The following is a 27015-nucleotide window of genomic DNA, read 5'->3' on the forward strand; positions in this document are numbered from 1 at the left end:
GGTAATGATGTCCTTACTGAAGAAATAAAATATTCATTAAATAAGTTAGCAATTTTTTCATGATCAGAAACAAGAAGTCCATTTACTGAGATTTGTGAATTGTTATTAAATGTTTTATTGTTACTTTCACCTGTCACTGACTTGATCATTTCCCATAATATTTTTGGATTCTTACTGGCTGAAATAATTTGATTTTTAAAATATGTTAGATAACATACGTTCAGAACGCTACATAAAACATACTGTGGAACAGGTCATTTATATTTCTATAAGAATAATTTGTTATAAAACATTTTTTCACTATATTAACAGAAATTGGACTTGACTTGGAACAAGATCTAAAGAGTTTGACACCCCTGAGTTAAATTGTTGCATTACTATTTTAAAGTCTTGTGAAAGACGTTTGGACTGGACTGGCACGATTTAAGCTGCAGGGCTCAAAGGTGAAATTCTTGTTACCTTTGTTCTCAAACAAACTTTCTTTTCATCTAAATTTCTCAGTTGATTTTTTCTCATGTCAATATATCGTTTTGAACTAATTCATTTACATCATATAATTTAATTGAATAATATTCAACATGACTGCATTTTTACTGTAAATCTATTTTTCCCCTCAAATAGATGTGTAGATATTGTGTAAAACAAGATGAAATCTCCTTTTGTCTTTAATGATTGATGAAAATGTCAACACGAGTCACAATTGCAGTCCAAGTTCAGACTGTCCTTTTTATTCATAGCAATACTGACCATGCAGGGGGGTTCTATCCTTTGGATATTTTGGATATGAACACATTTTTTGTTTGAAACTCACTAAATATTTGGCCATACTTGGTGGATTTGAAAAGTAAGAAAAGATAACTTAAAATTATCCTTAGGAAAAGAAACAAATTAATAGAAAAACTGCTAAAATGGGTTAATTATAAAAAGAAAATGTGTTGGTTTAGATACAACTCAATGACACGAGCTATAGATGTTTTAGAAGATAAGAAAGAACATGTTTGTTTTTATTAATTTTGTTATTTTTACAGACTCTTGCCTGAATAGAGGACACAATGAGTTCCCTTTTGGAGGAAAAGCTACATTTTGCACTACTTTTCATAACAGGTGAGCTTATAAACTTTTTTATACTCCAAAATACAAAATAGTCAAAGACTCTAAAAAATATTAAACAGGAGGCAAAAAGTGAGATTGTGAATAATTTTATTCTTTTTTTAACAGTTAAATTGATCTAGAAAGCTTGACTCTGTGATACGAATGAATTTGCTCTGTTACGTAGCTTTTATAATTTTTTGGTGACAAATAACAAGGCTATTACCGTACAAATATTTGCAATATTTGACTATAGATCTGTGCTTTAGGTTTGATGAGTCTACCGCTGCTTACAGGTATTTAAAACCCATTTATAGTTAACTGAAAACATGCAGATTCACCCCTTTTTTAAGAGGCTCTCTTCTCATTGTGCTCAAAGAGATACACCTTCTGAACTGTCAAGTTTTCTTCCCAGAATGTGACAAAATTCGACTGGTTGGGCCTTCACGTTGCTCCGGCAGAGTGGAAATCTTTCATGAAAACAGCTGGGGAACCGTGTGCGACGATCACTGGAGCATCACTAATGCTAACGTGCTGTGTCGAGAGTTAAACTGTGGCACAGTCATGGAGGCTAAGAAGAATGCATTTTTTGGAGAGGGTAAAGAGGAGATCTGGTTGGATGATGTGCAGTGTACTGGGAGTGAGACTTCCATCCTTAAATGCCCACACAAAAGACTGGGGGAACACAACTGTGGTCACAGTGAAGATGCTGGAGTTGTCTGCTCTGGTAAGCCAGACATCTCTCTCTATATATGCTTTCCTCCACACAAAAGATCAAAATACCCTCCTAATTCCTTAAAACGTGTTGAAAGTACTACTTGCCTTTTTTGGACATTTCCTCAACAGCAAAAATCATATTTCCTTCTCCTGAACCAATTTATATTGTCTTTTCAGCACATTTCATTATCATCTAGTCTGAACTCCACCCACCCTCCACCCCCCTTAAAATACTTTTCTATATAATTGGCTGTGGAGAGACCCTAGATTGACCCAATTGGTCAAAAGAGGAGGGCCTAAGCAACCATTTTGACATCCATCCATCCAACCATTATCTTTACCCACTTGGTCTTTCAGGGATCACTGATGCCCATGTTCAGTCACTGCGTGAAGGGAAGAGTACACCCTAGAGCGGTCGCACGTTCATCACAGGGTGACAAATATGACAAATAACCATTCACGGTCTCAGTCATACCTATTGCGATTTAGAGTTACCAATTAGCCTAAAATGTTTTTTTTGGTCTGAGTGAATAAACCGGGTTTCCAGAGAAAACCCACACATGCACAGAGGGTACATGCAAAATCTACCCAGAAATCTTCCAGGGATTTGATCCTGCAACTTTCTTGCTGAGAGGCAATGGCTCTACTCACCATGCCACCCATTTGACACCCATGTATTTAAATTAGATACAAATGTGAGATAACTAGAATCTTATTTTCTGGCTCTTTTGCACCTTATAAAACACAATAATATGTCTATACCAAAAACATTTTTTTCTATCTATACGTTTTACCTTTACACCACAGTTCATCTAATTACAAAGAATGATTTATTGCTTATTAATAAGTGATACCAAAATCCCACTAAAGGGATCCTGAATACATACTACCAGGGGTTGTACCATAGTTTGAGAACTATGGTCCTAATTCATTCTGTGATTTTATTTATGCACACCCTTTTTTATTCTCATAGTTATCATTATTCATGAAGATTGGTGTCTCTGCACTTCACTTTTTTCTCGTTTGTGTTAGACCATGTGCGGGTTATCAATGGAAGCAATCGTTGCGTTGGCAGAGTGGAAGTCTTCCACGGAGGCCAGTGGAAACGAGTGTGCAGCAGTGACTGGGGCAAGGAAGCAGCAGAGGTGGTGTGCCGTGAGATTAGCTGTGGGTCTCCCGTTGTACACACGGAAGTGCAGTATTTTGGAGAGGGTCAAACCCTGTCAGGACTCAAAACTACCTGTGTTGGGAATGAGACCTCTATCTCAGAGTGCCAGCTACAAGATTTCAAGGAAAGCTGTGTTGATGCCACAATTTCCTGTATGAGTAAGTGACACAAAATATCTTTGGTCATTTGTTGTAACTTTAATCTTTTTCACTTTCGTGCATAGTCTCTGATATAAAAAATACTCTTTTTCACTTCCACCTTCAACCTGACAGACAATAAACCAATACGGCTGATAAATGGGACTAATCGGTGTTCTGGTCGAGTAGAAGTCTACTATGAAGGACAGTGGGGAACCATTTGTGATGACAAATGGGGGATGCAGGAAGCAGAGGTAACATGCCGAGAGATGAACTGTGGCGCTGCTCTTGCTGTAAAGTACAAGGCCTTCTATGGAAGAGGTCACGATCAGGTTTGGTTGGATGACATTGAGTGTATCGGTCATGAGAAGTCCCTTTCCGACTGCCCCCATAAAGGGTTTGGAGAACACGACTGTGACCACAGTGAAGATGCTGGTGTTATGTGTTCAGGTAAAAGACAGCTCTTTTTGAAGCTCAAAAGTATGCAGGTTATACTCATTTAAAGCTTACACTTTTAACTGTTTGCCTTCCAGAGACGTTGAGACTGATCAATGGGACGGACAGGTGCTCTGGCAGAGTGGAGATCTTCCGAGATGGTCGCTGGGGGAAAATTTGCAATAATAATTGGGGTGTTAAAGAGGCTTTGGTTGTCTGTAAGGAACTCGGTTGTGGAAAGCCAAAGAAATCCCAAGATGTGTTCAGTTTTGGTGACAGTATATTACAAGGGTTTATAAGTCGATGCCCTGCTAATGTGAACAGTTTAAGCAACTGTACGCTTGAAGAGCATGCGGGCAGGTGTGACGGCGCTTCTGTTGCATGTACAGGTAAGACACAAAAGACTGTGTTGTTCTGTGAAAATGAACCTTTTTAAAAACAGCAAAAACAACATTTTCAGTATTTGTAGCACAAGCAAAGTGTTTATATGTTTTGGTTGACTTTCCCGATCAAATTTTTCCATGAGTGACTCCCTTCCTTGTGATCTCTGCATCTGCTACTTTAGTGACAAGGATGGAGAAGATTAGGAAATAAAATCATTAGAGGAACAGTACAGGTTGAATGCTTGAGAGATAAAGTTAGAGAGGCCAGACTGAAATGGATTCTACAAGTCCGGAGGAGAGAAAATGGGAATACTGGTATAAGAATGTTAGAAGTGCAGTTGCCAAGAAAAAGACAAACAAGAAGGCCAAAGAAGATATTATGGATCCAGTTAAAGAGGACATGGAGTTACTTGTAGTGGAAGGCAGAGTGAGAAGGAGGATGATTCGTTGAGGGGACCCCTGAAGAGGGATTAGTCAGAAGACTATAAACTCAAATGAACATTGATTTTTAAGGAAGCATGTTTTCGTCACGCCAAGCAAACTTGTTGCAACATGGTTGCATTGAACTTACCATAAACCTTGATTGTTATTTAAATAACACCTCAGTTTTATTTGCAATTTTCTTTTCCTTGACTTTAGGTACAGTAAACATGATTTGTTCTCAGGTAATCCACCAATTAGACTTGTCAACGGCACGGACCGATGCTCTGGCAGAGTGGAGATTCTGCACGATGGCCAGTGGGGAACAGTGTGCGATGATGAGTGGGACATGAAAGATGCTCAGGTGGTGTGCAGAGACATGGACTGTGGAACCGCTAAGTCGACCAAAACTGCAGGCTTCTTTGGCTCGGGCCAAGGAAGCATCTGGCTAGATGATGTCAATTGCATCGGCAATGAGACATCTCTTTTGCACTGCCGGCGACCTCCCTTTGGAGAAAACAACTGTGGCCATGGTGAAGATGCTGGAGTAATTTGTTCAGGTACCTGTTTTAATTATTTACCCAACAGTACTGTATGTCAGGCAGACTATCAAACAAAATAGAAGTTTTTCTCTGTATCCAAGAACCAATTACTGATTCTCTCCCTTTTTTTTATAGCTAACCTCAGACTGATTAATAGCACCGACCAGTGCTCAGGCAGGATTGAAATCTATCACAATGAACATTGGTCACCAGCATTCAGTGTAAACTTTGGAACATCAGAAGCTGCTGTGGTGTGCAGGGAGATGAACTGTGGAGACCCAGTCAAGTTTTCTGGATCTTTTGCTCAAAGTAAAGACCTCAGAGGCCTGAAGATGAGTTGTACTGGTAGAGAGAGCTCAGTCTTACAGTGTACGCTGAGAGACTACACTAGGACCAGCAATGATCAGGTTGTAGATGCATCTGTTAAATGTTCTGGTAAGTATTTTGCACTTTTGCTAAAATCAGTAGTGTTCTTTTACCTTCCCAATTATAAAAAAACTGGGATGCTGTGTAAAATGTAAATAATTGTAAAAAGTAATGGTTTACAAATCTCATAAACCCTTGTTTAAACCTAACACTCCCACTGCTCCAAAATTGGGGTCAAGATATTTTTATATTCTTTTTGGAGCATATTTTTCAAATCGTTCAGTTGTCTCTATTTTCTATTACGTTTTTTTAAGTAATACGTATTTGCGACAAAACTGCCAAATAAGTTCTGGACTCAATTTGATCATCTCTGGCTCCAACATGTAAGGCTGTATGGATAATTCTTCTGTTTTTGACAACTTTTAAATATTTTGTAAAAAAAAAACTGCATAGCTACATAATCAGAGTGGACCAGTCTGGAAGCTGGAGGGGAGCGGGGTGTGAATGGCCTGGATTTAAAGAGACAACGTCAAAACGAGCGGCTTTGAGACATCCCTCAGAAAAGGGGTGAAAGAGGGGCTTGTGGAATTACAATAAGAAGGCATTCAGACCAAAGGATTGCACTTCCATTTTATATAGACCAACTAAATGTGAAAAATAAGAATGCTTTAAAAGCACATGTCCCCTATAAAAGGTATCTAATAAGTAAATGGCAATTTAGTTCTTACATCTAAGGAATTATTTTCTGTCATTTCCAGGAAATGTGAAGTTAGCTGATGGGCCCCATCGTTGTGCTGGAAGAGTGGAGTTTTACGATAAAGGCCAGTGGGGGACAGTCTGCGGTGAATCCTGGGACATCAATGATGCTTCTGTAGTGTGCATGCAGCTGGACTGTGGAAAGGCTCATAAGATCACCACAATGTCTGAGTATGGCCGTGGCACTGGACAGACCTGGATTGAACAAATTGAATGCAATGGAAGGGAGTCTACCCTCTCTCAGTGCCCACAAAGACCATACGTGGGCAGATCCTGCAACACAAGCTCTGTAGCTGGAGTTGTTTGCACAGGTGAGATAAGAAACAGACCAAAAACAAAGGCTTAATTCCAGTTGTAGGTAATTTTAATTTTAACACCTCTGCAATGCAGGTAAAGACTCATTTACCTTTACATTCTGAAAATTTTATCCAATAGATGTATTGTACATTAAACATAAAACTATTGCTTCAATTAAATATTTGTATTCATGTTGCTACATTTTAGCTTACTTGTCTCCACAGGAAGCTTGGTGGCCCGGTTGGCCAACGGCAAGGACGAGTGCTCCGGTAGAGTAGAGGTTCGTCACGGTGAAACGTGGCAAACTGTTTGCGATGCAGGCTGGACCCAAAGTAAAGCTGAGACGGTGTGCAAGTTGCTGGAGTGTGGCCATGCTCTGACCACACCCGGAGTTGCCCAGTTTGGCCAGGGCAATGGGTCGGTGGTGGAGACGAGTGATTCATGCTTCGTCAATGTGACTTCTCTCGAGCAGTGCTCAAAAACAGGTTTCAGTGCGTCGACGTGTGGGCACGAACGTGACGCTGCAGCTGTCTGCGCAGGTAAAGCTGGGAAAATTAATATCATCTTACCTCAACATACGTACAATGATGTCTATCCATAGTTTAGTGGTCGTTAAACTGGAATTAAGACAAAACCACATAAATGTTGAATAGATTAAATGTGAGGAGAAGAGGACCATACAACCCAGATCTGGTTAATGAGTGAGCCTTTATTGCTTACACTGAAGCAACCAGAGCAACGCTGCCTGAAACCGGAAGTTCCGTTCTATAATATACAGGGATCTTCAGTGCCTGGTACGCCCCCTACAGGCCAATGGCTGAATCGCAGACACTCTGACCAGCAGTGCTCATCTAATGTTTTTATTAACGGTTTATTATGTGTTGTCAAGGTGTTTCGGGCATGTACCTAAAACTATTTTAATCAGGACATTACAATAGGCAAACCATAGACTATAAAAGTCAAGCCTAAAAAAGGAAACTAAGACAAATGGTGTGGTGCTTTAAATCAGTATCTAACTAAAAATTTCCTTCAGTTTGATGGATATATTAAAGAGATTGTTCAGTCTTTTTAAAGTAAAGTTCTTTGGAAAGTTTATTAACATTTTACTTATCGTTAGTTTTTGAAGACAGCTTGGAGAAATGATTTAATTCCGACTTAAATAACAATTCAATTTGATAGATAATCTAAGTGGAGTTTAAAAATTCATTAGCTTGTCTGTTCAGTCCAAACAAATCACTCTTTCTCCAAACTGAGGTCCTTGAAAAAGCTGTTTACAACAGGTATTATGTTGATGGTTTATGAACTTTCTTCACAACTCCTATTCAAAATACCTGCAGCACTCTTTTAATATAAGCAAGTAATAATGAGAAATACAGGTCTAAATTTTGTTTTGGTCTGGCAGGTTTCTGTTGTTTTATCCATCCATCCATCTGTCCATTTTTTAACCACTTCACCTTTAAAGGTGGGGTAGTAAGGTTTTATATTGTCAAGAATTTGGTGATGTGATACATACCATGACAAAGGGGTGTGAGGATATGTGTTCTGTTGTCTTGTGTTACCTCCCTCTTGTGTTCTCTCATTGTCATTATGCCTTCATCTCCTCAGCTGTTTTTCTGTCATTTCCTCCTCTGTCTCACACACCTGTCAGTAGTTTCTAATTACTATCTTCTCAGCTGTTGTTCATCTCCTCATTCCCTCTGTTTGTATTTATTCTGGCTCAGTTCTTCACCCTCACTGGTTCATTGTTTTGGCTATGTCCTACTGTTTGGTTTCCCTTGTTTTTTTCATGTGTCTTGTCTTCAGAGTTTTGCAAGTTTGCTGCAATGTCAGCTTTTTATTTTATTTTTGTTAAATAAATATCTTGCTTTTAAAAACTCCTCTCCTTTATCTGGACCTGGGTTCATTCCTCCTGCAAACCTGACAAGGGGTCATGATATGATATCAATATATTGCAATTTTTGTCCAAAAATTCTAAAATTTCAGTAGGTTTTTTATGTATTTTGTGTTTTATATTTCTTATTTCATCCATGTTTTCAATAGTTAAGCCAAATGTGCCATTGAATGGTGAAAATACAGTTGTGGCCGTGTTTAGATTTGTAGTAATAATTTATCACAAAATATGATCAGCCATCACACTAACAGCTTATATCTTGTGCTGAAGTTCAGTAAATGGATTAAATGTAGCTGCTACAGTCTGTGTTACTGTCATGGGCATTTTAGTGCACACAATGTTTCATATGACACTTGATCACTTCAGTCATCCCTCTGGGACCCCCTTCAGCTAGGGGCACTAGACAAATGCCTACTGGCTCTGATTTTTGAACGATCAGACGGTCTTAAAACAAACAGGTATCTGCGGCCATTTCACTGAAAATATGAAAGAATCTTTAATTTTTTTTGCCATTTTTCCCCTAACTTTCCAGAATATATAGCCTATGTGTTTTTAATTCTGTCTCCTGCTCCATCCATTGCATTTGTATTAATCCCAATGTTTGTCTTCACATGCAGCCCAGCTGCGGCTGGTCGGCGGCTCGGGACAGTGCTCTGGCAGAGTGGAGGTCTTATATAAAGGCCAGTGGGGCACCGTATGTGATGACGACTGGGAAATGAGCAATGCTGACGTGGTCTGTAGACAACTTGGTTGTGGTCATGCAGTCCTTGCACCAACTAGTGCCCATTTTGGAAGAGGTTCTGGTCCAATATGGTTGGATAATGTGGTGTGTAAAGGCCAAGAAGCTGCTCTCACTCACTGTACGCATCGAGGATTTGGAGAAAACAACTGTGGGCATGGTGAAGATGCCGGTGTAATCTGTTTAGGTAAGAGATCTAGCTCGTTTTCACTATGTGAACAATCAATTTCCCACTGCCTACACTGTTAAAGTTCTACCAATCTGTTTCAGGTGATCTACAGAAGCCCCAAATTACTTTTAGTCCCTCTGCTCAGGTACAATGGGGTGAAAAAGTTGAAATCACCTGCACCGTCGCAACTGAACACTTGGGTGGGACATTTGTGCTGAAAAGGATCCAAGGATCATTTCAAATGGAAAAGTTCTCTGAGAACGAAGCTGCAACATTTGTTTTTCCAAAGGCAGACTTCAGTCTGAATGGGTCGTACTTCTGCGAATATAAAAAAAAATTGCCTGAACAACAAGCCATCAATTATCCTCAAGGAAACATGGCTGAACTCTCAGTCATAGGTAAAAACAAAAAGCCTTGTTGGTCCGTTTTTGTAGTAGACTCTGGTTGCTGTCACATTTGTAAAATGTACAACTCTTCCTCCGCCTTGCAGTAAAGTTAGAGAAGCCCAGCATCTCACTAACATCTGGTCACTCCATGGTGGTCTACAGCCCCGTGAAGGTATCAGTCACCAGAGGAAGCGCCTTCTCCATCTCTTGCTCCGTCCACTCCGTGTACCCTGAGGGGGTTTTCTATTTGACAAAGTCGAAGAAGAACATGACTGTAGCAAAACCATCGTTTGGCCACACCATCTTCTACGTGACATACTTTGAATTCCCTGAAATAGATTTGATAGACGAGGGAGAGTACGCCTGCATTTATGGAGTGAACATTTCCTCACAAACCTTTTGTTCTCTTCCCTCCAAGTCACTGTATGTCAGTGTAATTGGTGAGACCAGAGAAGAATATATTAATCTTTTTTTGTTTGTTTATTTGTGGGAGTTTGATATTTCTCTTATACTTTACCTTTTACTCCCTACAGCATCTTCATCCTCTGCAGTTGTTGCAGGAGTTACGTGCGTTTTAGTATTGCTGCTGCTTCTCTTGGCTGTTGGGTTATGGGTCTTGAGAAAGAAATGGCGAGGTTCTGGTAAGAATTCACATTTGAATGTTGATCTGTGAACATGAAAGACTCTCAGCTACTACCACACCAAAAATTACCCTCAATATTAAGTGAGTCATAGCCATTTTTGTGTTGGCTTGAACCCTACAGTTCATCAGTTGCAGTTGGACAAATAATGATTAATTTCTAAAAGTTTACTCAAATTTGTTTAGTGGTTCTTGAAATATTTTGCTAACATATAAACACATTCCATAGTAGCGGTTGAGTGAGTTGAGATTATTTGCTGTAATTGCTAGTCCATAGTGTTATTAAATATTTCAGCTATCTTTGGAAAATAAATGAACTAAAATTTGTTCTCATTTTTCAGGTTTTATTGTTCAGTTTAGCAGCAAGTTTCAGGAACTGAGAAAAACCCCGGATGAAAGGAGCAACGGAGTTGTGGATGAAAAGTAAAGTTTTTTTTATCATTTTTTCCTATTTAAATTGTTTATCAGTCTCAAGCCACATTTGGTTTTGTCATCTTAAATATTTTAAATGTTCCTGTTGGTGTCCACGTTTCCTAGAAATCAAGTTCCTGTCATTATTGTGTAATTGCTGATTCAGCATTTACGTCAGCGTTTCCCACATTTTTTTTTTTTTCGGAAAATTTTTTTGCAATCTAATTGTTTTTGCATACTTAGTGCTTTTTTCTGTTCTTATATCAAAATGTTTGCTCATTGAAGAGATGAGTGCCGACTAACTTTTATACATTTCCATACTTTATTTACAAGTTTTTAAAAGTGTTTTTTAAATTTCCATTAAAAAAAACACATCAAACTCACTGCAAACACAATCAAATTCAATCTACAAACCTTTTAAGCAAATCAGATAATCTATGACAATCAGTTCTGCTAAAATGTTTCTCCACTCTTTATATGTTCACACATAGACTACTGCATCACAACCTGGTCAATCACTGGAGACAGCTTTTAAAACAAATAGAAATTTTATTCAAAAAATCTTTAAAAAAAATCTTTGCTCAAAAGCCCCAGTCATTCCATCAGTGTAACATTTTAGAAAAATATAATGTGCTCAATTTTGACAGTTTTATCAGTTTTAAAAACAGTTGTTTAATTTACAAAGTTCTTAATGGATTAGCTCCACCTTCACTCTCTACCTACAGTAAACCAAAAACTGACAGAGGTTTTAGCACCAGAGTCTCCTCCAGAGGAGATCTAGAGATCCCATACAGGAAAACAACCTTTGGACAAACTGTCCTGTCAGTCAGAGGAGGACACTTTTGGAACTGTCTCCCAACAAATATAAGGGAATGTCCCAATTATTACACATTTAAAAAGCATCTTATTGTTTTATTTGGATCCCCATTAGCTTCCACGGTTGCTAGTCTTCCTGGGGTCCATAAAATCAAAATACAAATAAACAGTGTGTTGCACTTGTTCATTACTCATCTTTATAATGAACCACACATCCTTTTCACCATGTTACTTCTGTTCTATTTATTATCAACACAAGTTCAGCTTCTTCTCCAGAACAGCGTTACATGAAGAAACTCATTATCACCCCTAGTGGACAACAGTAGAATAACATGCACAAACATAGTGTCATAGAAAGTGACGTGACATACAGAACTTGCAGCTGTGTTTATCTATTGTCTACAACTTCAGAGTATGAACACATAATAATAATAATAATAATAATAATAATAATAATAATAATAATAATAATAATAATAATAATAATAATAATCCAGTATGAGAACACATTCCAACACAGTTGCTTAAAAGTTCTCAATTGTGTAATCATTGAATAATTTAATTGTTGTAACGTCATTTGTCGGAATATTTTCTGGATTTTGTTTGATATTGTATGTTGTGATCTTGAGTTGTGTTTTTCCTGAACACCTTGTGTTGTTTTGTCTTTCTGCCTCAGGACTACAGATGTAAATTAGCAACTGTGCTATATTCTGGCTCATTTACTGTCTGTACAGAAGTATAAGATTGTTCATTAATGTCCACTGTCCTGATTGATTGATTAAATAAATACATAAATAAATAAATAAATAAATAAATAAAATTTCTCCCATAAAAATACAATGATTTGATACATTAATTTCCTTAAACATTTTTTCTTTCAAATCTGCTTCTGCAAACTTGCTCAGTTTTTGTCTTCTTGTGTTACTTTTAGCTGCTACATTTAGTTAGCAGGCCTTTTTCTATTTTCTTTTGTTTTATTTTATTTTTTGCTTTTAGATCCAGCTCTGCTACTTTTAGTTAAAATTCTGTTACTTCAAGTGCTTACAGTGTAGCCTTTTGCTTCTTTTTGCTTAGACATTAAACTGGTTGGATGTGTTGTCTTTATTCTAATGATCTCCCTCCTAATATCCCCATAGGGAACGTACCAACCAGCTGTATGAAGATGAACTCCACAGCAGTGACCCAAAAGCATCGAACACCAGTCTTGATTCGGAGAAGGTTGCAGAGGGAGTCCCTGAAGACCTGGCAGGACGAGTGTGTTACGAGTTGGAACCCTTGGTCGACTCGTGATGCCAACACGACTCAAGCAGCAGCTTCTGTTGAGGGATTTTATTTCACTTCCAACATGACAGCAATCTAATAGGCAGCATTTTACTTAAACTTTTTTTAACAAAATAATTTGTAATCGTTTGCATTTCTAAAGATGATTGCTGTGTAATTTGCTTCAAAAGAGATTTTAATGTTTCCAGAATTAAAACAACAAATACGATATCACAGATAAGATGTTTTTCATTCATATGCCGCTGATGGTTTGTAAAAATCAGAGATTCTGTAAATGATATTGCTAAACTTAAGGAATCTATAAAAAACAAGATCATTTGTTTTTGTTGTTGTATTGATCAATAAATGTGTCTTTCTTACAACTCAAAGCATTATTTTTTTCAAATGTTTTACATTCTGAGATTACATCTGAATGATCATTGAAAAGAACAAGATAATTCATTAAACATATAATTTCCAGGAAGCTTCCAGCTGTCAGAACATGACGAGTGTATCATGGGAAGGGTAGCAAACAGTGAGAAAGTACCCGATATCAGCCCAGTTCTGGCCCACACAAAGCACTAACAGATACAGTAAAGAATGATGGCGCTTTATGTGGCCCAGAGGTGGTTTGCCAGAGGCGGTCCTCCCTGCATGGGCCAGCAGCGCCGTATAAACCAAACCGCAGTTGGATCAGTTGTGGCATGTCAACTTAAAAACAGTGTAGTGTAGTCATTGCCAGACCTGGCCCACATCCGGTTGACTTCAGTTGAAAGGGTTTGGTTTTCGATTGGCTTTATTGCAAATTGGATACGAATTAGTATGCTTGTAAAGAGCTTTATGCGATATGAACTCTTGAACAAGAAGAGGAAAAGTAGAATGTTGCATCATTTGCATCGTTCAGCCATTCACTGATTTCACCTTAGAATTTAACATTTAATTGTTTGCAGAAACACCCGCATTTTTGGCAGTAACCACAAAAATTCTCCACAATTTTTGTTTCCATTTTTTTCGTAACAATACGTTATTTTTCATAAATATTTCCTCTGCTTTTCTGTGTAATCTTTATTTTCATCGCACTATGTTCATTCATCATCATTATCACCGGTGTTTAAGCCACCACTAACATTTCGCTAATGTGCGCACAGCAACAAGCTTAAACTATTGGTGGAAGAAAAACTATTGGCCAAAGCAAAAAGTGGAGCGGACAAACCCCGAAGCCCTCCATGATTTCTTCAAATTGTCATTTAAAATGTTTGCGTAGCTTTTGGACGCGGAAGAAAATTCCTTGAATGTACAAATGTACTTAGGAATAACTATGTTTTTTTTTTTTACCACATCCAACATTCAAATTTTTTCTAAATTTGAAAGTGCACTGAGAATGTTACCCCTCGCAAATTTTAGGGGGGTCTACTGTCCTAAAGTCTATACAAGTGTGCTTCAGTGATTGAACAGGGGAGGCCGGGGACAGTAGCAACACGTCATTTTTCTCCAAACAGAAACAAGCTCGAGTGATGACACTCACACTGTACACGCTCAGACGCCCCACCTTGCAAAGAAAGAGTAAGCAGATTCAAAAACTTCTCCAGGATTTATTTGAAGAAAATTTGTTTTTGAGGAACCAAAGTATTATTATTTTTTGCCGAGCTTTATTTTTGTTATACTGTTGTCCCTGTTTTTGTGATCCAGCTCAAACTCATATGGTTTAAACAAGTGATATGTTGACTTTTAACTAATATAGTTAACATGTATCCAGATCAGCTCATTTAGCTAACACATGAGGTTTTATCATGGCTGACAGGAAGGGGGACAGTTGCAACAGTTGTTGAAACTGTCCCCATATGATAAATCCATATAAAAACAGCAAATACAGGTGATGTTAAGATGTTTAAATTGAGTTTACACTTAAAAGGGTATTGTGCATTCATGACAATTTTATAGTTTAAAACATAAAAGTGTTTAAGATGTATTTTCTGCAGTTGTTGTTTTCAAAAATGGTTTTAAAATCCCAGTTTCTTTCAATGTAAATGTTGCATAATGTAGGCGTACAGTGACAACAGGCTAAACAAAAGCTATGCCTCACAAATTGTTCTGTTATCCTTGTCCCTAAAAGTCAACTGTATTTTCTATCAGTTGGAGTCTTTGACATCTGTATATAAGGTCTACTCATCAAGGCAAATCTATATTCATCATTTGATCAAAAAGAATAAATAAATAACACTGTAATATCATTATAACTTTTAGTTTTTACTAATTTAGCAATAATATAAATATAAAAATAATAAAACTTTTATTTACAGTGAAATATATTGTATTAATAACATGCTACTGCAACTGTCCCCAAGCCCGGGGTCAATTGCAACATCCGACTTTTCATTTTCAAATGCAAATTGTGAAGAGTGTACATGCTTTAATCACCTATAAATGGTTTTGACTATTAACAGACAGATGTAAGTTTATTGTATTAAAATTTGGTTTGTCTAATTCAAACCGTCTCTGAGGAACAGAGTCAAACGCAAAACAGTGTTGCAACTGTCCCCGGTCTCCCCTACTGTGGAAATAATGTTTGTTTGTGTTCAACACTTGACAAAGACGTGTCTTGACTGGAAGAATCAGGTGGGTGTGTCCGTGCAGGCAGCTAAACTTTGTCCAAACCTGCTCACCTTGTCTGCTGATTCAGTTGACTCACATACCTTCATACGGGATACCGGAACCTTGCAGGCTGTCTACTTCTCTATTTTACTTCTCTGTTTTTTTTTTCCCCCGTAACAAACCCAAGTCAGCGCATCTGAATTTGTGAGCTTCTGTTCAAACAGCAGACATGTCAGTGATTCTGTATTATGCCAGCGTGAGCAGTTCTGTGGAGGTACAGTATCGTGTTTTTCTTCTCTTCTAGTTACAAACAAAAGCCATCACCAGGCAGTTAATGTACTTTAATATGACTGTATGTGGATTTATTGAATAACTGCTGATAATCTAAAGTTTCACTGACTGACTGTGATGTTTGACAAAGCAAAACTTCTCTTTCTTGGCAGCTGAAAAAGAAACAAGAGAGGATCATGTCCGTCCTGACATCTAAGAAAATTTCCTATAAAGCCGTGGACATTACTCAGAATGCTCAGGACAAGGACTTAATGAGGAAGAAGGCAGGCAACCCGGCTGCAATGCCTCCACAAATCTGCAATGGGGACGTTTACTGTGGAGTAAGTTTTACCTGCTGATCAGTGTGTGGAGCTCTGCTGTCACTTGATTTTACTCAAAATTTAACATGCAGCTTACATGCTTTTGCTGCTTATGGAATTCAGGAAGAAGCCCTGTGGTTTAGGGTGTGGACAGAGGGATTAAATAAATATTTACGGTACGAACCAGTCTTGGTGCGGATTAGGGAAGTGCTACAAAAGCTGACACATAACCTGCAGACGTGAAGATCATTTCATTAGACAAAACATGGTGTGAGTACGCCAACAGCAGTGGCTAGGAAAGTGGATTCTTGGTGGATGATCATAAACAGTGAAGAATTCACAGAGTATTGCACAGTAGTTCAGTTGTGTTGCATTTAGGTCATTGTGACCAAATTGAAAGTATTTTTCCCCTATGTGCACTTTTAATCTGCAATGCTTAATGTTGCTTCTGGAGTTATGGTGTCTTCCTGGCTGCGTGACCTTCTTACCTCAGCAGCATCTTCACCAGCTCTTTTGGTTTTGTTTTGGAGTGGAGACGCACATTTTACACCTAAACATGTTCATGTCTTGAACAGAATCCGTATGATGGGAGGACGGTGGACAGTTCTGTCCCTGATATATTGGCTGATTTCTTTTCATTTTCCCCATGTTGTTGTCACACAAACACACTGCAAAAACTGTCCATCTTACCAAGTTTTAAAATCTTACATCAGCCAAAACGTCTTTTTGATCTCGTTTTGGGACTGATTTACTAAACAAAGACCGATTGTGTAAGAATAATCATCTTGTTTTCAGAATGTGTAAGATTATTTGTCTTGTTAGCCTGAAAATTTGACTCAAATTAAGTCAAAATTTTCTGCCAATGGAGTAAGAAAATTTTACTTGGTAAGATTCTTGAAATACTTTATTTGACTCATTTTTTTCTTATTTCAAGAATCTTACCAAGTAAAGTTTTCTTACTCCATTGGCAGAAATTTTTGACTTAATTTGAGTTATATTTTCAGACTAACAAGACAAATAATCTTACACATTCTGAAAACAAGATTATTATTCTTACACAATCAGTCTTTGTTTAGTAAATCAGTCTCAAAACAAGATCAAAAAGACTTTTTGGCTGGATATGATTTTAAAACTTGGTCAGGTGGACATTTTTTGCAGTGCATGCAGTGTGATTGTTTCAAAGTACGTTGAAATATATAAACTGTGACAGAAAAAAATAATCTATCGGGCAAATTATGTAAAAATTGATATTTTTAAGCTTTATGTTGTGTTATAATATTATTACTTCATCAAAAACATACCCAGTATGTTGCTTTGACTCGTTCATGCGCCATGCAACGCTCCTACGAAAGGTTGTAAATGGCATGAAGAATTGTTTGAAAACGTGCTGAAGTGGGAGTGTCAGAAACGGCAGGAGGTTCGTAATAAAACAGAGGCCAATTTCAAGGCGTTTAGACAGGCTGTGATGTCAAGTTAATTTTATACTTTTTTATAACAACTGATGGTAACATAGTTTCTTCACTGTGGTAAACAATCAAACTATGTGTCTGCTGTTACAATCTGAAGGGAATAGAGACGTTCATGAAACCTGAGTTTAGAACGTGTTTGAAAGAACGGTGCACCTCGATCCAAGGAGTGAGGTTGTGGAATAATTTGGAAGATGGTGTTAAAAGTGAGAATGATAAAGACAAGTTTGTTAAAAAGATATAAATGAAATGGATTGATATGTAGCCATTTGTTGTTCTAGAAAGATTCAGTGTTTTGTTTTGTTAATTGAAGACTATTATAGTTTGAATTTATACTTGAGAAAAAAAGGGGCAAATAATATGAAATGGGTTAATTTGTAGCCATTCAATTTTTTTGTTTTGGAAAGATTCAATGTTTTGTTTTGTTAACTGAAGACTATTATAGTTTGAATNATGTAGCCATTCAATTTGATTCATTTGTTTTGTTTTGTTAACTGAAGATTATTATAGTTTGAATTTCTACCTGAGGAAGAAGGGGCAGATATAAGTTTTTTTTCTTCTCTCTGCTGCCTTTCATTTAATTTTATTTGTATTTTGTTTTTTTATTGCACATATAACTTTGTTTTTATGGAATGAATGAAGTTTGAAATCAAATCAAATCAAAAAATTACCAAACACTCCCACTTTAAACAAAAATCTCTCCTACTTGGATGTTTAGCAAATAGAAGTAATTTTGGTCAATATAAGGGACCTGAAACTGATTTCAGGTCAGACAGTGAGAAAAACTAGTTCTGTCTTTTTCATACAGTTTAGGTAAACATCTGGCTTCAGCTGTAGTAAGATATGCTGTTTCTTAAATGAAACATTTAAAATGACTAACAAAAATTGTTTAAATCTTCTCATTTTTTCTTTCTTGCAGGACTTTGAAGCGTTTGAAAATGCAATCGAGTGCGAAGAGTTGGAGAAATTCCTCAAACTCTGAAGGAAATGTTGGATGTAGGACTCTTGATGTTATCCTGACGGGCTGAACAAACAAATCAATAAAAAAATATCAATTTGTGTTTGAATTGTGATTCTGTTTGTGTGACGAGGGATTCTTTAGTCGTGTTTGATCAAAGAAGAAAAACAAAAGATACGTCAGCGTGGATGTCTATGGTAAATTAATACGTTTACACTATTTAAAATTTTGACTCCACAAACATTTTAACGCTTTTTGTCATAGGGGAAAATAAAATCACACACCTTTTAACAAAATCTCAAGAAAATTAAGAATCAAGATGAGAAGAAAATAACAGCATTTGGAAACACAAAAGTCTATACACGTGTGCTTTGGCTGTAATGTTGTGTGTGAATGTTGACACTTAACAAAGTCATGCCATGACTGGAATAGCAGTCAGACAGGTGGGTGTGTCCATGCATTTGACTCACATACATACCTTCATGCAGGATACTGGAACTTTGCAGGCCGTCTACTTTTCTATTTTACTTCTCTGTTTTTGTACCAATTAACTCTCATGAGTGTTTGTGTGCTTCTATTTAAACAGTAGGCTTATCAGTGATTGTGTAGTATGTCAGTGTTTCTACAAACACAAACATCAGGCATAATAAACTGAGTGAACTTTAACATGATTTTAAAGCTGGCCATGATTAATATATACCTTAAATTCATAGTTTATGTTATTTTGACAGTAACAACAAATATGCATCTTTAAACTAGTTGATTTGTTCAATTTAAAAAGCTTTTTGTCAATGTTTTTTGTGTGTCAGTGAAAGCTTCTCGGATAAATTTTGATAAATGTTAAAACAAGATACATGATAAGCACAATGTTCATTGTTTTCTTCTATAATTTTTTAGATAAAATGTTTGTTGTTAATGTATGTAAACAAACGCTGTAATTATTTCGTCCAAACGGAACCAAATGAAAACTACAACAGGCACCGCGCAGGACGCCTCAGTGCGGCGCAGATGGGTCCTGTCGGTAATAAACCTCTGTCGCTGAAATGTGACGTCCTCTTTCCCCGCTACCTGAGAGGAGGACAGGGTGCGTTTCTTCGATTCTCGGCACAATCTGCTCTATTTATCAAGCATCCTATTTTCTAAACTCATCATATCGTGTTGTTTGAGATGGACAATAACTCTTTTGTTGCAAATTTACTTTATTACAGAACTTTAAGTCCGACATCCATCCCAAATCTACAATGGCCGAGGAAGGGTGAGCATGACGCTAGTTTTCGACTTGCATTTGTTTACTGTCAGTTTTGAGTGAATGTTACTATTTTAGTTACATGGGCTACTTGGATATGATTTATGAAAAACGACGTTTATTGTATTTTAAACCACCGCAAAATGCTAATCGCTAAGAGGCTAGTTGAAATCTTGGTTCCTAATTATTCTAAATGTGTCTTTAAAGCAACTTGTGCAGTGTTTCAGCACAATGCAAAGAGTGACAAGATTTCAAATCCGACTAGACGTTTTTAGCTATTACTTGACTACATTAAAATATATATATTGCTTGATCTTTGGATCTAATAAATCAACTAAGTTTGCAGTTAAACAGCACAAAGGCAAAAAAAACTTTGTGGTGAGTTGAGTGATAAATGCACATTTTATTATTCGTCATCACAATCAAGGCGTCAAGGTCAGATAGTCCTGTAGATTGACCAAATGTATTATTAGCAGGCAGGACGTGAATGCATGCTTTGATTTATTGCAGTTTTTTGTAATTCTGATATTGCACCATATTTTTTATTGGATATCTGAACGAAAAGATAATAATTATTTAGCAATATAAATTGTTTGCCGTTAGTCAATTAACAAGCAAGTGTTTTTTTTTCTTTACTTTGTACTTAACTATGTAAGTTTAGTCTCCCTGCAGAACACACACTTCAGATTTTATTTGATGGCTGTAAATAAAACAAAGGCTACTCCTTGTTTTTCCACTTTCAGTTTATCATATTAGTTTAAGATGCTGAAACTCAAATCTTGACGTTTCCCTCTGCATGAGCTCTGCTGAATGATGATTCCCATTTTGTCGGATACCCCTTCACTCTCCAATGAGTGATATGCTATTTCTGACATGCCAGAAGCTCAGTAGAACACCATCAAACTTACCGTGGCTGCTGTGCAAAAGTTGGAGCTGATTTTTCTCTGGTTTTGACAGCATCGCTGCCGGAGGTGTGATGGATGTGAACACCGCTCTCCCTGAAGTGCTCAAGACCGCACTCATCCACGACGGCCTTGCCCGTGGCATCCGCGAGGCTGCCAAGGCTCTGGACAAGTAAGTTAGTTATGCACTTATTGGCTTGGTTTTTGTTACTGATGTAGATTTTGAGACTTCTGCACAGTTCATATGTTGCTAATTTTAATTTATTGTCATATTTTGATGGAGTCCAAATTCTGTCCTGCTCTAAAATTCTTTTTTTTTTTTTTCTTTCCCCCAGACGTCAGGCCCATCTCTGCGTCCTGGCTGCCAACTGTGATGAGCCCATGTACGTCAAGCTGGTGGAGGCCCTCTGCGCTGAGCATCAGATCAACCTAATCAAGGTAAACAAAACCACCACCATGATTTAGAGTGTTTATTCTGTTGGCTAAGTCTTTGCTAAAGCCATGTTAAATTGGGAACCTGTAGTGGTTCTGTGTTGTACTCCTGCATCGCTGATGATAACTTGGCTCCCTCTACTGAACTCTGTGAGGATAATGCCATTGTTACCCAATTTTTGTCTGAGATACAGACCAGTACACACAGCTTGTATTTCATCAGTGCTCACTTTAAACAGATTGTGGTGAGACTTCGCTCTAATGTACAAGAATCCATACTTGTTTGAAGTGGGTGGTTGTTAGCTGTATTTATATTGGCAGGTTTTCTTAAAATGCTCTTTTATTTTTATGCAAACTTGGATTCCAGGTTGACGACAACAAGAAGCTCGGGGAGTGGGTCGGCCTGTGCAAGATCGATCGTGAAGGAAAACCCCGGAAGGTGGTGGGCTGCAGCTGCGTTGTCGTTAAGGTAAATAACACACAAGGTTATGTTTTCATTTCTAACTTTGAAACTTTAAAGTCTTAAACCTGTCCAGTTCAGGTTGCATCTTGATTTTTGTCAGTTTATTTCAATTTCTTTTTACACTTTGGTTCATGTTGTAGTTTCGTTTGAAGATTAAGATATTGAGCTGAAACAAAAGTCCCAGCATGCAGCAGCAGTGTTAAACCAACCTGACTTTCACTCAGAATCTGTTTGCTTTGCTCTTAAAACTGGTTTGTTGGATTGAATTCAGTGCAATGCTTTAATGCACAATTGACTTGTTACTATGCAGGTCTTAAATTTAACCAACAGAAATCCTGTCAAATTAAAAAATTAACTGCTTAAATTTTTAGTACATACAGTAGAGATGTGGATAAATTTTTAATCCTACACCATTATTAAATCTGACAGCGGATTCCAAAAGAACATTTCAAACCTTACAAAATAACACACAATCCTGTGATTATCTGAAGTCTGAGGGAAGTTATTGATGTTTGTTTAGGTGAAATCAGCTCATGTTTTCTTGCTGCAGTTCACAGCAGAACCAATGTGACCATTTCACCTGCTGTTTTCTAATTTCGCTCATAACTTCCTCAGTGTTCAAGATATCGCCATGAAATTTTAGGAAAAGATTCCCATTCTGGTTTTGTAGGAAGCATCTTGTGTCCTAAAAAACTAATAAAACTTAATATTAGCCGATTCAAAAGTAGCAGAAAAGGTATAAAATAACATTACAAGGCAAACTGTAGCATCAAATCAACTTAATGTGTCTTAGAAAGTAAGGAAATTAAAACAGTTTAAAAACCATGTGGACATCTGTTTTTGTAAACAAAGCCAGCGTGTTAAATGTGTCAGGTGACGAAGACGAGCATCAAAACACTTTGCAACAAGCGCTGTTCCGGATAAAAAAAACATAGTTCGACGTTTCAAATTTGGAAGAAGGGCAGATAAAATAATGTTCTTCATGGCAGCTTATCTCTTTAAGGGCTCACTAGAAAAACTCGGGTGATTTACTTTGATCGTCTTTTCAAAAAACTGTCTCTTCAAAACGCATCAACAAAAATTAAAAACTTGAAGTCGAGGCTGTAGCTAACTACCTGACGGCAGCCTGATTTGTTGAAATTCGTAGAAATAATGAAACGGGAGGAAATTACAAGCAAACACACCGAGCAGCCTTGCAAAATCTGGTCACAGCAGTTGCTGACGACATGTCAACATCCCTACATACAGGGTTCCTGCAGATCCTTAAAAAGCATTAAAAGGCATTGAATTGATCAATCCAAAAATAAGGCCTTAATTAGCCTTAAAATGTTAAATCAAACTTTAAGAGATTTTAATAAACAATTGTAGCTGAGTAGGATTATTGTAATTCATCTCAAATTTTAAAATAATTTGTAACATTTATATAGTTTTTAAAAATACTTTACTGAATGCCTCTCAGAGGCATTCAGTAAAGTATTTTGTTAAAGTTAAACAAAATTTTGTTTCGGTAAAGTAAACATTTGGGTAAAATTGTCACTTAAGTTATTTTTTTTTTGGTTTTGTCCTGATGCATCTCATCTTAATGTTTTCTTGATTTTTTTTTTTTCGTATTTTTTGTGAAGTTCTTAAAATAAATTTCAAGTAGCATTAAAGAGGTCTTAAAAAGTCTTAAATTGAACTTGTTTTAAGCTGTAAGAACCCTGACAGACAATACAGAAACTGTTTGCCGTTCAGTACACAATTTTCACCCCTTTGATCCTAATTTTTCGTGCAAATAAAAAATATTTTTTTTTTTTTTTTTTTTTGCTGTCTACAGGATTACGGCAAAGAATCTCAAGCCAAGGATGTGATTGAAGAATACTTCAAAGCCAAGAAATGAGATGTCAATAAAACGTGGAAATAAAGTCGTCTCAGTTTCTCTTTATCTAAAAATCCCACTAACATCCTTCACTTAGCTCATTCTATTAGTGTATCATTAAAATGCAGTATTCATTAAAGTGTGATGCACTTAAAAAAACACAGATCACAGAGGAAGATTGCTAAAATTTTATTTCCTTGACAAAAGGAACAAAAAAACTTCACTTTCCTTTAAGTTTATTGGAAATAATTTAGAGTTTCTTAAACCACAGTCTGCATTGAGTTAACCACCAGGAAGAAAACCCTAAAAAAAAAAGTTCCAGTTGACGTTCGTCTGTACACAGATGCCTTCAGAGTAATGCTTTGGTGAGGTGGTCCTTGTGAAAGTCTTCATCTTTCATGTTCTGGTTTAGCTGTGGACAGTAGACCAGGTTTTTAGAGGTTTCTTCGTCTCATCCAGACTGGGAGGGTGCATCAAGTCCAGGAACTCCCAACCCTAAAGACCTTAACCTCTTTTAAGACCATTAAGAGTTTGTAAATCCAGACATTCAAAAAGATAAAAAAAAAAAAAAAAATCAGTTGCAGTTTATTTTTTCGTTTTGTTCTTAAATAGTTGTACAAAAGAAGAGGGCTGTTTCCATGGTATCATTGCATAAGTCCATGTTTCTACCATCCTTACAGGTATTCAAACTCCAGTGCTTGGTGTAACGCCAGCAAGTCTGAGTGGCTGGATATCCTCCAGAAGGGCATGTTGTGCTGTGAAGTGGGGACACCATTAAAACCAAAGTGTTAATCACCACCTAAACCCATGCAAGTTGCACCACTACAGTAGCCTGAAGCTGCTAGCACTGCAAACAAAACCCATGCAGTCAAACATCTGAAAGCACTTTGGGAAATATGCAGTTGTGGCTCTTGCATCACTGATTTCATTTTTTTTAAACAATGCATCTATTACTATAGAAATTTTACATTTTTAAATGCCTGCACTGGTGTTTAAAGGATCTGGAAATGTTTAATTTATGCTGACAATTCAGGCAGGTAATAGGTATGAATTTGGCCACGCCCCTTTAAAAAAACTTTAATATTTTGTGACTATTTACTCTCAACACTGCTGTGGCCATGTAACTGAACTGGGTTGATTGATTCATGCTGAAACTTGCCACCAATGGAGGTGAAAAAGCATTAAATTACATTAGAACTGGTACAAAGTACAACAAAATTGGTCTGGTGCACAAGATACTGTAATGACTGAAATGAGTGACTCTGCTAAATTAAGTTTATTTGAATCAGGTGTGCAGTGGGTCATTAGAAACAGGGTTGATAGCTTTAAATGAATGAGCTCCCTCTTCTGGATTGATTCTCACAGGTTGAGGTCATCAGGTTGTTGGTGGCATCCCTGGATTTTTTTCATTAACTTTCAAGCCAAAACCAAATAAGTTATTTCCCAAAATGCCTTGTCTGGTTAAACCCAACACCATCACATCTGAAATTCAACCCAAAGCTGAAAAGGAAAAGAATCAGATTCTGAAGAAAACACATCAGATTACAACAGATAAAAACTGATTTCTCACAATAAACTAAACAGTATTCTTAACAAATGAGCGCTCAAAGCTTGGTTACTGGGTACACTTAGATCTTAGTAAATCTGATTAGGATTGAATGTTAGAAACGAGCCAATCTCAATTTTGAAATGTCAATGAAGCTTTAAAAGCTTAAGATAATTCCGTTTTAAGTGCAAAAACCACGCAATAAGCCAAGCCAAGATTGGAGCTCAGCAGCTGCAGTTAAGTATCCCATCACATTAAACAAACAAACAAAAACAAGTTTAAAAGCCAGTCGACCAGAGGAAGTCAAAGACCAAACACAAAAACTGCTGCAGGTTTCGTCCAATCAGAGCTCACGCTGCGCAGAGTAGGCGGGGTCACCATAAAGCTTTCTTGGGGGTCCATTACCTTTTTGGCCGCCTGTTCCTCTTCCACACCGTCCCCAATTACAACATACACTACTTTCCTGCCAAACCTTTGCATTATGCGCTCAAAGCAACTCTCTTTCCCTGCAAAAAACAAATAAACAAGGGGAGGAAGGAGGGTCACATGGTCAGAGGGGTCAAGGTTCACAGGTCGTTTGTTTACCTGGCTGGCGGCATGCTCTTCATCCTTCCCATCGCCAATCACAACATATGTAATGTTAGTGCCAAAGCGGGAGACTATACGCTCAAAACAGCTCTCTTTGCCTGGAGACAAACACACGGCTTTTCACACGTTTTTCTTTTTGTTTGATAATCAAATGAAATGAGACACAGGAAAACGTGGAGCTGGGGCCATCATGGAAACACACAAAATATTTATTATTTCTCCTTTTTAACCAACTTATTTATATCACTGCAATGGTTATTTTCAAAAAAAAAAAAAAAAAAAAGTGTTTTCAAAGCTAAACTCATTACTGAGACTGAAACCAAACGGAATATTCCGTTAGCAATAATGTTTGGCACCAAACGATTTGATTATGATTCAGGAAGCTGCGATTTGAAGGTCAAATGATCATCGATGCATTTTTGTACACGTCTGTTACGTGCACCTCATAAATCAGGGCTTTTCAACTAAATTTCTCCAGGGGCCACAGTTACTGCCGTTCAACAGCTGAGGGGCCGAACATCCAGCTATTAAAGTTATTATGTAAATAAACCAAGTATTACAAAGATCTGTTACCTTTGAATTAGTTTATTTTGCTGCATGTAATCATGATTACAACATACAGAACCCTATAAAAGTAGTGATAATTACACATTATCAAAAAGAAAAAGAACACATTCTGCCTCATATAAAGGGCTCGACACACGGGAGGCGACAATCGCTTGCCCTCCTCCAGCTAAGCGACCGGCAAAAATAGTGCATGTGAAATTTCACGCTCGTACACGTACACGTGCACACGCGAGCTTGCGACGTGACATATGAAAGTTGAAAAATGTTCAACTTTTGTCGCTGTCGCTTAGCGTACAACCAATCAGCGAGGGTTTCATTGACTGACCAATGAGCGGAGAGTATGCTACACACTGCCGTTAGCTAACACTTTCACCAAGGGATTACTAAAAAGCTTTGTGGGAATTTATTGGCACCAGGGTGAAGTTTATGATAAGTTTTTCCTCATAAAACTGTATCTTGATGTGTGTTTGTTTTTCAATATCATTAGCATCGCAAGATTTGTTTAGTTTACACGTCCGTAATGCACACCCCCCTTCAGAGTCAAGAACCAATCAAATTTTGTGAAGACAAGCGACCTGAGAGCGCGATTCGCAACGCTGCGATCGCTATCGCGTCCCGTGTGTCGGGGTTTCACCCTGGCTGCGATGACAGCCGCTAATTGCTGTAGTTTGTCGCTGCCCGTGTGTCGAGCCCTTTAGACACAAATAATATTTTAACATCTCTAACTTGCCAAAACGTTTAAACCAATTTTATTTTCACTTTCATCGTTTTATCATCAACTGCTTGTAGTTTTAACTCTGAGTGTTTATAGAAATGGTTTTTACCAGCTTCTAGCCAAGATGCTGACGTTTCTTTAGATACCAAACATGTCTATGTTGAACTAAAAGAACTTAAGAGTAATTAAAGTAGAAAACAGGGGTTTGGGCTTAAGAGATGAATAAACCAATAGGCGGGCCGAACTTTGGTCACTTGCGGGCCACATCCGTCCCGCGGCCTGCCAGTTGAATAGCCCTGTCATAAGTTGTCTGGGTTCTGCACGTCCATCTTTAGCTTTCCTCTGCATTACAGTATAAAAATTGCCGTTAACAAAACAGATTTTTAATGTTTTGCAAGGAGAGCTGTCCAAGATGCAAAAAAGGAAGCCCAACTCCACACAGTCCCAGCTGATGTGACGCTCAGGTTTTG

At 37.5% G+C, this 27015-nt stretch overlaps 4 protein-coding genes across 13 annotated transcripts in view; 3 read left to right on the plus strand and 1 right to left on the minus strand.

Moving 5' to 3' along the window:
* The window catches only part of LOC106524879 (scavenger receptor cysteine-rich type 1 protein M130), a 16973-nt gene extending 3962 nt beyond the window's left edge, over positions 1-13011 (plus strand). The window contains exons 1-17 of one of the 2 annotated variants that reach the window (XM_014018883.1): positions 753-844; positions 1029-1104; positions 1359-1385; positions 1505-1816; positions 2839-3132; positions 3247-3561; positions 3645-3935; positions 4595-4909; positions 5027-5326; positions 6016-6324; positions 6535-6849; positions 8819-9127; positions 9211-9507; positions 9600-9935; positions 10029-10136; positions 10477-10558; positions 12499-13011. In XM_014018883.1, the coding sequence (XP_013874337.1) occupies positions 1053-1104; positions 1359-1385; positions 1505-1816; positions 2839-3132; positions 3247-3561; positions 3645-3935; positions 4595-4909; positions 5027-5326; positions 6016-6324; positions 6535-6849; positions 8819-9127; positions 9211-9507; positions 9600-9935; positions 10029-10136; positions 10477-10558; positions 12499-12652 (3816 nt within the window). In that variant the 5' untranslated portion in view covers positions 753-844; positions 1029-1052 and the 3' untranslated portion in view covers positions 12653-13011. Of the gene's footprint in view, positions 1-752; positions 845-1028; positions 1105-1358; positions 1386-1504; positions 1817-2838; positions 3133-3246; positions 3562-3644; positions 3936-4594; positions 4910-5026; positions 5327-6015; positions 6325-6534; positions 6850-8818; positions 9128-9210; positions 9508-9599; positions 9936-10028; positions 10137-10476; positions 10559-12498 lie in introns of those variants that run through there. The other variant, XM_014018884.1, reaches the window with a different exon arrangement.
* A 2286-nt stretch (positions 13012-15297) lies between these two features.
* zgc:153284 (SH3 domain-binding glutamic acid-rich-like protein 3) lies at positions 15298-18337 on the plus strand. Its single transcript, XM_014018931.1, has 3 exons — positions 15298-15488; positions 15658-15825; positions 18190-18337. Exons 1-3 carry the CDS (start codon positions 15444-15446, stop codon positions 18250-18252), a joined length of 276 nt encoding a protein of 91 aa, XP_013874385.1. The 5' UTR covers positions 15298-15443; the 3' UTR covers positions 18253-18337.
* Positions 18338-19288: 951 nt separating this feature from the next.
* rps12 (ribosomal protein S12) lies at positions 19289-23175 on the plus strand. Its single transcript, XM_014018894.1, has 6 exons — positions 19289-19312; positions 19437-19483; positions 20432-20548; positions 20712-20814; positions 21176-21277; positions 23088-23175. Exons 2-6 carry the CDS (start codon positions 19470-19472, stop codon positions 23148-23150), a joined length of 399 nt encoding a protein of 132 aa, XP_013874348.1. The 5' UTR covers positions 19289-19312; positions 19437-19469; the 3' UTR covers positions 23151-23175.
* Positions 23176-23302: 127 nt separating this feature from the next.
* The window catches only part of eya4 (EYA transcriptional coactivator and phosphatase 4), a 57026-nt gene continuing 53313 nt past the window's right edge, over positions 23303-27015 (minus strand). For 3 of the 9 annotated variants that reach the window (XM_014018885.1, XM_014018890.1, XM_014018891.1), the window contains one exon: positions 23303-25181. In XM_014018885.1, coding sequence (XP_013874339.1) covers positions 24979-25181 — 203 coding nt within the window. In that variant the 3' untranslated portion in view covers positions 23303-24978. Of the gene's footprint in view, positions 25182-25260; positions 25362-27015 lie in introns of all 9 variants that reach the window. The other 6 variants (XM_014018886.1, XM_014018892.1, XR_001311042.1 and 3 more) reach the window with 5 other exon arrangements.

Source organism: Austrofundulus limnaeus, unplaced genomic scaffold (assembly GCF_001266775.1).
Source record: "Austrofundulus limnaeus strain Quisiro unplaced genomic scaffold, Austrofundulus_limnaeus-1.0 Scaffold205, whole genome shotgun sequence".
Classification (NCBI taxonomy): domain Eukaryota; kingdom Metazoa; phylum Chordata; class Actinopteri; order Cyprinodontiformes; family Rivulidae; genus Austrofundulus; species Austrofundulus limnaeus.

Excerpts from the sequence above, each read along its gene's own strand:
- zgc:153284 (XM_014018931.1), top strand. The coding sequence starts at position 15,444 with ATGTCAGTGATTCTGTATTATGCCAGCGTGAGCAGTTCTGTGGAG. Across the intron at positions 15,489-15,657 it reads GCGTGAGCAGTTCTGTGGAG|CTGAAAAAGAAACAAGAGAG; the intron begins GTACAGTATCGT and ends CTTTCTTGGCAG. Across the intron at positions 15,826-18,189 it reads ATGGGGACGTTTACTGTGGA|GACTTTGAAGCGTTTGAAAA; the intron begins GTAAGTTTTACC and ends TCTTTCTTGCAG.
- rps12 (XM_014018894.1), top strand. Across the intron at positions 20,549-20,711 it reads GCTGCCAAGGCTCTGGACAA|ACGTCAGGCCCATCTCTGCG; the intron begins GTAAGTTAGTTA and ends TCTTTCCCCCAG. Across the intron at positions 21,278-23,087 it reads GCAGCTGCGTTGTCGTTAAG|GATTACGGCAAAGAATCTCA; the intron begins GTAAATAACACA and ends TGCTGTCTACAG.